The sequence below is a fragment of the Triticum aestivum genome, chromosome 5A (genome assembly GCF_018294505.1).
Source record: "Triticum aestivum cultivar Chinese Spring chromosome 5A, IWGSC CS RefSeq v2.1, whole genome shotgun sequence".
Classification (NCBI taxonomy): Eukaryota; Viridiplantae; Streptophyta; class Magnoliopsida; order Poales; family Poaceae; genus Triticum; species Triticum aestivum.
Window position 1 is genome coordinate 620,147,650 of NC_057806.1, and position 13,998 is coordinate 620,161,647.

Below are 13,998 nucleotides of genomic sequence, written 5' to 3' on the forward strand. Positions count from 1 at the left end.
GTAGTGTTGCTGTGCACTTGTTATGCTCTTGGGGCCGGGTTGTTTGGGTTCAGTTTTAGGAAACTCGATTTTAAAGGAGAAAAGAAAAAGGTTATTGTAGTTTTCTGTTCAGCACGACTAGGGCAGTTCTGTTGTCTGCTAAATACAGAGTGGTTGTTGTCTTGAGAAAATGTAGGGCGAACAATCTGAGTACAGTAAAAACTATCTTCAAATCTCTTGTTGCGGTCGGTATAATCGGCGTTCAGGTCGTTACGTTCAGCTGGATTGTACTATCATTGGTGTCCTAATCGATTGCACATACTTTCTGGTCACGCGAACGCGAACCTGGCTAATTGGTTCTTTGTTGCTGATTTTGTTCACACAAGAAGGGCCGTGCCATTTGTCGTTGAAAGGTGTAGCCTCTGGAGGTGAAAAGTTTTACTCCCTTTTTTCCGGTTTATAAGGCTCAATTCAAAAATCTCACCAACCAAGGTAGATGGTGAGTGGTGGAATAGTTTTTATAATTTACAAAAATACCTAATTAATGCTCTTGTTTTTCTCAAAAATTTATGTTTATCAATGTATTAATTGTAATGCATGCATGCATAAAGTACATGCATTGATCAATTTTTTTTAATACTTGCATGCAATTATTTAATGCACCTTGAAATCTGAACTTGTGATGGGGAACAACCAAATTGAGCCTTATAAAATGGAAAAACTCAGATTTTGAGATAAACCCTATAAACCGGAAAGGAGGGAGTATTTGTTCATTGAAAGGCTTAATTCTCGATTCAGGGTCACATGGAAAATCATTAGTGCTGCATGCATTGCATCGGCAGGTGAAAAGGTTCCCTAGTCATTTGCAGTGCAGTGGAAGGTAAACGAGTAGTAGTAAATGGCAGGCAGCAAATGTGCGCAGGCGCTCAAATCTAAATGGAGATGCGAACAGGCCACTGTTTTCGTTTGGCTGAATGTGAAATGAAGGGATCCAACTTCCCAAGTCCTTTCTATATATATTGATGGAGCGAAGTTCTTATCTCATCAGTCTTCCATCCTACTCCAATCCACCAATCCCGCCTCTAGAATGGCAGAGCAGTGCAAGATCTCTGCTGCCATTGTAGTTGAGGAGAAGTCGTGTGTGCTCAAGGTGGATGGATACTCAAGAACCAAAGCCCTAATCAAGAACGGCGAGTGGATGACTTCTCCACCTTTCAGTGTTGGAGGCCACGACTGGGCCGTGGAATACTGCCCAAATGGTTTCGCTACGAATTGTGCTGATTCCATATCTCTTTATCTTCTTCTTCAATCTGCTGGTGCCGAAGATGTGAAGGCGAAATTCACGCTCAGTGTACTTGACAAGAATGGAGAACCAGTGCCTTCATACAGCCATGCCAGCCCTATGCGTACCTTCTCAAAAGGTTCACCCTGGAGCTACCCAGTCCTGATCAAGAAGGCTGATCTGGAGGCATCGGTGCATCTAAGAGACGACTGTCTCACCATCAAGTGTGATGTCACCGTCATCCATGACAAAGAGACAAGGGTTCCTCCAAGCGACCTGCACTGGCATCTCGGCGATCTGCTCAAGAACAAGGATGCAGCGGACCTCATCTTTCAAGTCAACGGACAGACATTCTCTGCTCACAGGTGTGTCCTCGCTGCTCGCTCATCCGTCTTCAGAGCGGAGCTCCTCGGTGCCATGAAGGAGAGTTCTACAGCTACTCCTATTGAAATCTGTGACATGGAACCAGATGTATTCAATTCCTTGCTCCACTACATATACACCGATTCAGTCCCTCCGATGCTTGATGTGGTGATGGCTGGCCATCTTCTAGTGGCGGCCGACAGGTACAATATTGTCAGGCTAAAGCAGATATGCGAGGAGAAACTGTGCAATCACATTGATTCCAACATGGTGGCAACTAATTTGGCTCTAGCAGAGCAGCATGGTTTCTGTCATCTCAAAGAAGCTTGTTTGCAATTCCTTGCCTCCCCATCCAATTTGGAGGCAATGATTGCAAGTGAGGGTTACGAGCATCTTAAGTCCAGCTGCCCGTCTGTTCTCAAGGAGCCCATAGCAAGAATCCTGCCGGCTGAACTGAAAGCGGCAAAGGATATCATCATGGCAATGTGGAGGTAATGCCTACAGTACTATCATCATGTAGACATCCTAATTTTAGTAGTACTCCATGTATGGCTGCATGTATGTTTCGAAACAAAAATGCTACTTATCAATCGTATTCAATCTACTCATGTGAGTAGAATGGCTATCATTTTCCTTTCTTGCTAGATAAAAGAAAGCATTATTGAGACTTATCCATTGTGTATTTATTTAATCATTAAGTCTGATTGCTGTTATCTTCCTCTATTCTTCTCGTGCAAGTGATCTTTTGTAACAACCCCAATGTATGCAGCCGGGATAAGCCCCGCAATATAACTACAATCATGTGGCCCTGTACGATGGCGAGACGCTTCTGCCAATTTTACACATTGTGTATTAGTTTACTTATTGATGAGTCGATTACTTCATGCATGCCGTTCTTGCTTTGTATCGTCACCGCCACGGCGCCGCCCTGTTTTGTATCGACCGACTACAACGGTAGTTTGCACATGTCCTTGATACATTATAACATTAGATGCTTGTGTTGCTTCATTCTGTCCGGATATTAGCAGAGAATAGTTGCTGCAGTGGTTGCATGGCTTTTCATTGATTGTCAGCTCCTGAACCACTCCAAGGCAGACTGACGGAGTGTGATAGCTTCAGCTGTATTGGCATCAAGAACCTGATTCAGGGGGCAATTAGAATGTGAGGCCCCTGATAGGTTGCACAGGAGAACTGAGGTAGGATTGGGGAAATTGAGGAGAGTTAATTGCACAGAAATACCACAATTCAGGCATCACATGCAGATTGGTACCACAATTCCTAATTTTTGCGTGTCAGTACCAACATTCGTCCAAATTTTTGCAAATTAGGCTAAAACACGTATTTATACGTATTGACAGTGTACCTAACAGTTGGGGCCCGTCTGTCAGGTGCCGACGTGGCATTTTTTTTTGCAAAAAAACCCCTTGCTTTATACGTAATCACATAAATACCCGTTATTTTTGCGGGAAAAATGTTAACGTGAGAGAATTTTTTTTGCTCGGACTTGTTCGAAAGTTTTCAACGAGCTGGACAAATAAATAAAGTAAACGAAAAATCGCGCGCGCCAGGTTTCGAACCTGCGACCTGCGGCACGCGGGGCGTAGCGCGCTAGCCACCCGGCGGCACGAAAAATATTATGATTAAAAAATATGTAATCGCAGTGCTGGGCTCGGCGGCCGGCCCAGCGTGGCTACTATAATAGAGGAAAGTATCGTTTTCCCCCTCAAATCCTGTCTGATGGACCGATTTCCCCCCAAAGTCTAAAACCGGATCAATCAGCCCCTAAACTCTCCAAAACCGGATCAATTCTCCCCCATGGTGGTTTTGCACCAGATTTAGGTGGTTTTGACTAGTCTCCTTGCTGACTGGACATTGCTGACTTGGCAGATTTCAGGTGTTTTCATCGATTGGGGGAGCCGGTCGACCAATCAGCCCCCAATTCAGGTGATTTCGGTCCAACCTCCCTGTGCCGCGACGGCGTCAAGCACGCCCAACCTTGCGGCGACGGCGTCAAGCACGCCGGCGGCGTCCGCCGACGCCGCCATGGCGTCCGCCCTGCAGCCGGCCTCCACGCCGCCCGATGGTGAGTCAACCGCCCCCCTTTCTTTCCCGTCGAAGTCATCTACTGCATGATCTTAGTTTAGGAGAAATCAGAGCTGCGCTTAGAAGTCATCTACTGCACCCAATTTTGCTGCCATGGCAGGCAGATGGTGGAGGTGTAGGGTAGATCATAGGAAGATTGTTTTTATGGGTAGGTCCTGAGCTACGTAATGAGGTAAAGATTGTTTTTTTGGGCAGGTCTTGTCGATGAGGCAGCAGATGAAGAAGAAATAAGTTTTGTGTCACTACATTATTTTGGCAAATTTGAGACAGTGGATGGATTGCTTGTATACAACGGAGGTCTGATGATTACTTTTCCGTTCAATAGGAAAAGCCTAAAGTTTGAGCTTTTGTTGTCTTATGCTGAGGACATGTATCATGTAGAAAGAGGACATTGTAGGGGGGATTATAGTTACAAGATGCACTGGCTTGTTCCAGGGAAAAAACTGAGTGAGGGTTTGCAATTTATTTTTGATGATTCAAGTGTGGAGAAGATGGGGAATGCAACACCTATTGGGTCATGTGCAGAGATCTATGTGGAGGAAGTGCAGTTGTGTGAAGAAGCAGTAAAGCAGTTGCAAAACAGAGTAGATGATGTGCCTGTGGTAGATGATGTGCCTGTGGTAGTTTCAGAAACATATTCCAAGCATAAAGGTAGCAGATTTGCATTGGTAAATGTGGATGCTGTGGAGACAAACATGGTCGATGAGATGTTTTTATCAAATGTAGCAGCTTCAGCAGAACACAGAGCAGAGCCAGAAGTTGTTGTAGGTGTGAAAAGGACAGCTGCTGAGGAAGAAAATTTGAGGATAATAAGTGAGGCTAATGACTTTCTTACTACATTTGAGAGTCCAGTGAAGATTAAGAAAAGTAGAGCAAGTAGAGTTGCAGTTAAAAGAAGAAAAGTACCTCTTGCAGCTCCAGTTTCAGCAACTACATCTTCAGGTGCAGCTCAAGGTGCATGTGCTCCTCCTCCAACTCCAGGTGCAGCCCAAGGTGCATCTTATTCATGTCCAGGTGCATCTTCTTCAGCTCCAGTAGGAAATAAAGCAAAATCTGCAAAGACCAAAGCAGTAGCAGGTACACCACAGAGAGGAATAATGCCACAATTTACTCAAGGACAGAACCCAGCAGCTACTTCTGAATTTGAGTATACATCTACAGATCATGTTGAAAATGGAACAAGTGCTAATGAAGTATTACATGAAAATGTAAAAGAAGGAGAAGAAGGTGATGATGAAAGTGACATTGACTACCAGCCTTTGTCAGAGCACAGTTCTGCTGAAGAATCAGAGGCAGAGAAATTAAGGAAATTAGCAAGGGAAATTAGGAGGCAGAAGAGAGCAAAGAAATTAGGGGATGCTGTGGGGCCTGTCATCAAAGATAATAATGTGATTGAAGGTTTGTCTGGTGATGAGAAGCTGGATGGCATAGAAGATGATGTTGTGTCATCAGATGATGACTGCTCTTTTGATGAGGAAAGTGATGGTGAGGGGGCCACACAGCTAGTGAGAAGGAAAAGTGAATGGAGAAAATATGACAGCAAATCAGAAATTCCTACATTTGAGATAGGAATGGTTTTTAGAGGAAGACATCAGATGAAGAAAGCTCTAATAAAATATGGCATTAAGAAACATGTGCATATTGCTTTCACAAAGGATGAAAATCATAAAGTAGGTGCAAAGTGTACTTGGCCTGGCTGCAACTGGATGATCTATGCTTCTAAAACTACTAGAAATAAGTGGCTACAGGTGTCTACCTTTGTAGATGAGCACCATTGCATTCCAAGAAGAGATAACAAACTGGTCACATCAACTGTTATTGCTACAAAATATGGCAGGCTTATAAGAGCAAATCCAAATTGGAAGTTAGAAGATTTGAGGAAAACTGTACTTGAGGACTTATTTGCTGATGTGACAGTTGCACAGTGCAAGAAGGCAAAGAGAATGGTCATGCAGAAACTATTGCATTCCACTGAAGGAGAGTACTCAAAATTATTTAATTATCAGTTAGAGCTGCTGAGAACTAATCCTGGAAGCACAGTTGCAGTGAAGTTGGACCATAATGAAAAGGATGGGTCATATGTATTTCAAAGGTTTTACATGTGTTTTGATGCCTTGAAGAAAGGTTTCTTGGCAGGTTGTAGAAAAGTTATTGGCCTTGATGGTTGTTTTTTCAAAGGTGCTTGCTATGGACAGATGTTGTGTGCTATAGGAAGAGATGCAAATAACCAGATGTATCCTATTGCTTGGGCTGTTGTGGAGAAAGAAAATTATGAGTCATGGTTCTGGTTTCTTGCCAAGATAAACCAGGACTTGAAAATAAGCAATCAAGGAGATGGATATGTATTTATGTCAGATCAACAAAAGGGACTTATAGGGGCAATGGAGGACATTTTTCCTAAAGCTGAGCATAGAATGTGTGCAAGACACATATATGCTAATTGGAAGAAAAAACACCCAGACCATGATCTTCAGAAAAGGTTTTGGAGATGTGCAAAATCACCAAACAAAGTGATTTTCAACTACAACAGGGCCAGGCTAGCACAATTTACTGTTGAGGGTGCAAAAGATATGATGAACACTGATCCAGTACATTGGAGTAGGGCCTACATGAAGCTGGGGTCTAATTGTGATTCAGTTGATAACAACATGTGTGAATCTTTCAACAACTACATCCTGTTAGCTAGGTACCTTGCTATTGTCTCAATGCTTGAGTGGATCAGGTGCAAAATTATGGTGAGGGTACAAGAAAATAGAGGGAAGTCAGTTAACTGGAAAGGAACTATATGTCCCAACATTTTCAAAAAACTGAAGCAAAACATAAGGAGATCAGGTTTCTGCCATGTGCTGTGGAATGGGAAAGATGGATTTGAAGTGCAAGAGCATGAGAAATTCAAATTTACTGTTAACTTGCAGCTCTGGACTTGCTCGTGTAGATATTGGCAGCTGTCAGGTTTACCCTGCTGCCATGCCATTAGTGCTATCTATAAAACAGGACAGAAAATTGATGATTATATTGCTCCTTGCTACTCCATAGAAGTGTACAACAAGATATATGATCATTGCTTACAACCTTTGGAGGGAGAGGAGAGTTGGCCTATTTCAACAAATCCAAAGCCACAACCACCTGGTCACATTAGCTTGCCTGGAAGGCCTAAAACAGAAAGAAGGAGAGAGGAAGGAGAAAAACCTAAGGGTACTAAGATGAGCAAAGTAGGTGGCAAGATCACTTGTAGTTCTTGCAAAAGGCAAGGACATAATAGATCAAGCTGTAAGAACAATGATGGAGCTAAACATCATGGAAATGCTCATTTGGTCAGAGAAGCTGCAAAACAAAAGAAGCAAGACAAAGAGGCTTTTGATGCTCTTCAGACACAGAAAGCTGTGCTTGAAAAGCAGGTTAAGATGACACTTGTTAGTACTAATGAAAAATTGGTTGCTTTTTGTTTCTACTAATGAAAACTTGGTTGCTTTTTTGTTTATACTAATAAAAAACTTGTTTGCAGGCTGCTGATATAAAAGGCAAGGCAATGGCTGTGCAACCTAGGCCAAAGAAGTTGGAAGTTAGAAGAAAACCAGGAACCCTAAGGATCAATGAACCTACATCTCAACAAAGCTCACAGCCAAGCTCTCAACAGAGCTCACAACCAAGCTCTCAACCTAGAGTTCCACAACATTGTGTGTTCAACCTTGCTGCATACAAGGAGGCACTAAATGCTAAGAAAGGGCCATCCATTTGATTACAAAATTTGTGATACTGTGCTAAATTTGTGCCACACTTGTCCTAAATTTCTGCTTCTGTTAATTTGAGGCACAATTTCTGCTACTATAATTTTTTGGATTAAAACAAAGAGGACAACAGAGTTGAAAACATTTATGCTTGAACATCTTCAGTACATTTGATCACTGCATTTGTTCAGTACTTAACTAGAAACTCTGACAGTGCATACATAACTGCATTTGTCCAGTACCTAACATACAAACTTAACATAGAAACTTAACTGCATTTCTCAGTGCATAATGAACTAGACACTGAACTAGAAACTTAACTTCTCTATCTTCACTTCTGCATGTCCTTCATCTTCTTGATGCGGTCGGAGTGGCGAATGCCGACGCGGATGTAAGTCTCCGCCTCGATTGGCATGCTCCTGTCGCCGAGCTGCGGGATCACCGGCGCCACCACGTACACGTCGTCGTCGGCAGGCGCCACCTCCCCCTCGCTGTCGTCCTCCACATCCACCACCACCTGCTCCTTCTCGCTGTCCTCCACATCCTGCTCCTGCTCGCTGTCCTCCAACACATCTTCACTGCACTCTCCGTCGCTGTCAGAGTGCACAATAACCTGCTTCACTGCAGCTGGTACAGCGACCACGACGCCGACGAGACCTTCAACTGGAGGTGGAGGGGGGCGACGACGGGAGCGGTACTCGTACCACCTGGCACGCTGACGCGGATCTGGTGACTTCTCCGCCTCATTCATAGCCCAAAGGAAAACAGAGATAGCTGGAATGGGACGGCCGTCGGGGAACATTGTCTTCTTCTCATCATCAGTTGCCACAACGATGAGGCCCCTAGCGTGGTCCACGCACATCTGCAAGCTCGAAAATCTGTTGCAGATCTCCTCCACATCGGCCCTTTTCTCTGAATCCCCCTTGCAGAACCTGCTCACAGTTTCCTCCCACCGATCTTGAGCACGGCGAACATCTCTTGCAGTCTTCTTCTTGGGCGCCATCGCCGGCATCGAGAAGCGATGGGAGTGGGTGGGCGAGAGGCGAAGGGAGTGGATGAGAATGGGGAACGGCGAGTGGATGAGAGTGGGTGGGCTAGTGCTGTCTGGGCGAGCGTGGCCTTAAATGGGTGGCTGTCAAAGCGGTGGGTTCAGTTAACTTCAGACAACGCTTCAGAAAAATTCAGACAACCAAAAGTTCAGTTATCTTCAGACACAAGTTCAGACTTTTGAAATTTTAAACTCAAGTACATTTGTTCACTCGAGCTTACATAGGTGGTTCACTAAGATACTACATCACATCTTCAAAGCCATGATAACAGCAGACACAATGCAGAAAAAGATGGCAAATTTGTACATCTTTTTGCTTCTCTGAAATTCCTTGGCAAGAACATCCATTTGTTGAGCATGCTGCGCTTTCAAATCCAGCACATAAACATCAGCATCACCAATGCTGCACTTGGCATCCATGAGAGCATGCTCCAGCTGTGATTTCTCGGTCTTGAGCTTCCTAACCTCTGTCTTCAGCCGATTCACAACATCTCGCAGGTCACCTAGTAGCGTACTGACAAACTTATCCAGGGGATCATCATGCCACTTGAAGTAGCCACAGTCATATCCCTATTCAAAAAATTGTGCAATTTTGTCAAAAGAATCACGCAAAGACTTGCTGCTCAACGAAACAACAAACAGAAACGGCGGGCACAGATCCTTGACTTTGCAGTGGCTGCAGTTTTGCTTACCAGAGACTGGCTGCAGTTGTAGTATCGACGACCGGGGTTGGCAATGCTCCACGAAATCCACCTCGGAGCCTTGACTTTGCAGTGGCACACCTTCTCAGGCGAGTACGCCATCGGTGGCTCCCGATATGGCACCGGCGACTGCCCTGAGAAGGCCATGGACCGCGGCGACCGATGACTGCTTGACGAGCTAGCAGACGCCATGGACTGCGGCGAGCAGGGACGGCGAGGGGACGGCGATGGGGCGGCGAGGGGCGGCGAGGGACGGGCGATGGGGGACGGCGATGGGGTGGCGAGGGGACGGCGAGGGGGCGGCGAGGGGACGGCGATGGGGCGGCGAGGGGACGGCGAGGGGGCGGCGAGGGAACGGCGATGGGGCGGCGAGGGGACGGCGATGGGGCGGCGAGGGGGCGACAGAGTGCTTCGCGGCGAGGGAGCGGCTTGCAATTATAAATTGGGGAAAGTTGCATCTGCCAAGTCAGCAATGTCCAGTCAGCAAGGAGACTAGTCAAAACCACCTAAATCTGGTGCAAAACCACCATGGGGGAGAATTGATCCGGTTTTGGAGAGTTTAGGGGCTGATTGATCCGGTTTTAGACTTTGGGGGGAAATTGATCCATCAGAGAGGATTTCGGGGGGAAAACGATACTTTCCTCACTATAATATAAAGGAGGACCCGCCTGTAACTTAACATAAGCGTCGCTGTGGCCTGGTGGCTAGCGCGCTCCGCCCGCGTGCCGTAGGTCGCAGGTTCGAAACCTGGCGCGTGCGATTTTTCGGTTCACTTTATCTATTTGTCCAGTTCGTTGGAAACTTTCGAACAAGTCCGAGCAAAAAAAAATTCTCTCACGTTAACATTTTTCCCGCAAAAATAACGGGTATTTATGTGATTACGTATAAAGCAAAGGGGTTTTTTGCAAAAAATATGCCACGTCGGCACCTGAGAGACGGGCCCCAACTGTCAGATACACTGTCAATACGTATAAATACGCGTTTTAGCCTGATTTGCAAAAATTTGGACGAATGTTGATATTGACACGCAAAAATTAGGAATCGTGGTACCAATCTACATGTGATGCCCGAATTGTGGTACTTCTGTGCAATTAACTCAATTGAGGAAGAACAGAGAAAGGAGAAGAGCGGACAGAGAAACAGAGAGGGAGATGCAGACATTTTTATTCTTCTTCGATAAAGCAAAGGGGTTTTTTGCAAAAAATATGCCACGTCGGCACCTGAGAGACGGGCCCCAACTGTCAAATACACTGTCAATACGTATAAATACGCGTTTTAGCCTGATTTGCAAAAATTTGGACGAATGTTGGTACTAACACGCAAAAATTAGAAATCGTGGTACCAATCTGCATGTGATGCCCGAATTGTGGTACTTCTGTGCAATTAACTCAATTGAGGAAGAACAGAGAAAGGAGAAGAGCGGACAGAGAAACAGAGAGGGAGATGCAGACATTTTTATTCTTCTTCGATAAACAACAACCAAGCAGTATACACCAGGTTTAAGCACTGGACCCATTCATCGCACACAGTCCGCACACCACAGTGGATTGGGTCCAACAATCCCACACTCATCGTTCATCATCATCTCTGATATATTCAGAGTAGCTAGAGGACTTGACACCGAAGCAGCACCAAAATCATGGACGATGGCACCGCATGATCCTTATTATTCCTGAACTGTCTGCATGGGAGTAACCAGCATAAACATTCAGTAAAAGCATACCATGGGGTGGTTTCCTCTGACCACTACGCCTCGGAGGTGTTGGTTTGTTGCCAAGGTGTTGATGGCCACCATCGATTTGGAAGGGTTCTGCACACGCTCGCCATTCCTTTTCTGCCACCTCTCCCACCATATGCACCAACAGGCTGTAGTGACAAAATCCTGAAATGTACAGTAACTATGTACTGCTCCTGCCATTTTGGATCAGAGGAGAAATTCAAGTACACTGGACCCAGTCACCCAGGGGTACCATTTATCATCTTTTCGATGCCAAGTTCCTTGCAAAGTCCAAACACAGTTTGCCCTTCCACACGTAAAATGTACATGTCAAATATCTTCAGCATCCTTTCTGCAGACATGACATAACGCAGAGTTCATCATATGCCTGTTCGTGAGCATGCAAAACATGGAATTGTTCCATGTAGGCAGCGCCAGATAAAGATCTTCGCTTTCGTAGGTAATTTGAGTCTTCATAATAATTTCCACATAGGGTGCGCGAAGGAACTTCCCTGTACATTTGTGCACCACGATTTCTCACCATGCGCTGTTCCCACTCATTATGTTGTTGATTGTTTTTTGAGCTGGAAACTGTAGAACAACATAATGAAAAAAAATCAAATGTTTTTTGGGCCAAGAATTCTCTCCTAAGGGCTCCATTTTCATTGGTCACACAAGCAACGACACCTGATGAATAAATAAATAAATACGAAGGATAAAAATGAAAAATCCTTGTAGTGTTGCTAATGTATTTGGCAACTGGATTGATCACAGGTTTAGAACCCTTCTCAGAGTGGGAGCGCTTACCGTTATTTGGTCGTTTTGGCTCTGTAGAAATGATAAGGTTTTTAACGATAAAAGTACTTCTCTTATGCGGGTTATCTACAGATGTATCGGGACTCTTTGTTTATGGTCCTCTCTACAACGTGTGGAGAATCAAGACCTGTTTATGGAGGTGTGTACACGATTGAAGGCTATGGCGAGGGATACTTTTACCCAACATGGGTGGCAGCATGATCTTAGGATTGGCCTCCCTCCGCTTTAGGTGTTATACGGATACTACATGTTTTCCTTGTATTTTGCCTTTTTTTCGAATGAGAGGATATTGTTTGGCTGTGTGCATCTTAACTATGCAGAGGCTGGGTGTAATGCTTAAATCTTTTAAGTAATAAAGCGCTCTTTTTTGAAAAAGATGCAACCCAATAGTCAGTTTTTAGGGGGACAACCCAATAGTCAGAGGCCCAAGGAGAGATGAAGCCCACTCATGCTATCCATCATGGACCAGACATCAACACCTCCATGAACCAAGTGCGTAGACACAAGAAGACTAGAATAGCCTTACTTTCCTTTAATTTTAAGGGTAATTTAGACTTTCCAAGAGTTTACTCTTTTCCCCTTGCTTTTCCCATGGGTTAAGTGTTGGTGGTTATTTGTACAAGGTCCTAGGCCTATAAAAGGTACCCCGTGGGTCACAGGTAATCCATCTCTCATGTTAGGATAATGGAGCTCTCACTCAATGTGAGACCTAGACTCCCTTTGAGACGATCCTGCAGGCCTAGTGAATTTCCCTCCGGGGTGCAGGCTCGTAAAGGAAACATCCCAAGGAAAGCTTGCCCCGTGTCGACGATGGATTGGCATTTGGTTGAGTGTTCATCAATACTTGAGGTCCCTCAACGGGGTTATGCTTCACTCAGAAGAGTGTTGTCAAACCTGGTTATAAACACTTGTCCCACTCCCAAGTATATATTGACCCGTCGAACGGCCGTCGTATGTGATCCCTTGCGTTGTTGCCAATTGAGACCCTCGTTAGCATCGTAGCATGTCAATCTGATCACTGAAGAACGCCCGCCCCGTTCTCTATGTTGTTTTCTACTGCAAAAACATTGGCATCGTCCGTGGGGATCGACTAACTAAAGTTGTGTCCCTTCCAACTTTTCGTGAAAAACCCCAATCGTCCATTCGAGAACAAGTCAAGATCACCTCCCTGTTGAAATGTAGTATGGGCTATAGGCCCCATATAAAAATTTCAGAAAATCTCTAAAGGCCCATGTGGGTAACATGACCAGGTGGTAGGAAGTCGCGTCGTGTTTTATGAATGAGCCGAGCTGAGGTCAGACTTATGTCATGCGTGCGCTTAATTTTTGCCGGTCAGCTTAACAAATGTAGATGTCAGATTCTACAGTAGCTATTTTGCATAGCCGACCGACAGACCGAATCGAGATGTGTCGACCCATTTGTAGATAGAGACTATACTATAAAACCCAGTTTTGGGAACCGAGATGTTCACATTTCTAAAAATATTCGCAAATTTGAAAAATGTTCGATTTTTTTTGTTTTCAAACAATATTCAGCAGTTGAAAGAATTTGCTTGAAAAAATGTTCAGTTCTTCAATTTCTTTAGAAAATTATTCACAAACCTTTGAAAAATGTCCCTGTCTAAATTTTTGTGTGTTTTGAAATTTCTCTTAAATTTGTTAAAAAAAGGTTGCCATTTTAAGAAAAAACATGTTTTGAAAAAATGTTCTCAAAATGTTTTTTTTTGCATTTTCAGTTGTTGTTCACATTTTTGAAAAAAATCGCGAACTATAATAAGTGTTAAAACTTTTGAAAAATTGTTCGCATAAGTAAAAACATGTTCCCAAATATTTAAGAATGTTCAAATTTCATATTTTTTTAAAGAATCACTATTTTGAAAAAGTGTTGGAAAAATTTAACAATGTACACACTTTGTTATAATAGCAAAAGAGCCCGTGCGTTGCAACGGGAGAGAAAACATAACACACGCTCTTAACTCAACAATCATTACTCAAGACCACAATAGGTCCATCTCCTTTATTTTTTGTGAGGCGTCATATTTGTGTTGCCGCTTGTCCTCCTTCTCACCCTCGCCGACGATGGCCTCGGCGTTCACAAAAAACGTGTGTTGAATATGGTGAATCCTAAGGCGTCTCTCTCTCTCCCCCTCTCTCTCCTCCCTCTCCCTCTCTCTCTCTCCTTGCGACATTTTTCAGAGGTATGCATGTGTAGTTGTCGATGTGTTCTTTTCCGTATATGGTTATTGTTGGGGATATAACTAT

The 13,998-nt window shown here is 44.2% G+C and overlaps 1 protein-coding gene across 1 annotated transcript; it reads left to right on the forward strand.

Annotated features, from left to right (window-relative positions):
- The first annotated feature begins 1,066 nt into the window (after positions 1–1,066).
- On the forward strand, positions 1,067–2,119 carry LOC123108004 (BTB/POZ and MATH domain-containing protein 1-like). Its single transcript, XM_044529877.1, has 2 exons — positions 1,067–1,626; positions 1,660–2,119. The coding sequence occupies exons 1-2, from the start codon at positions 1,067–1,069 to the stop codon at positions 2,117–2,119; spliced, it is 1,020 nt and encodes a 339-aa protein (XP_044385812.1).
- The last annotated feature ends 11,879 nt before the right edge of the window (positions 2,120–13,998 follow it).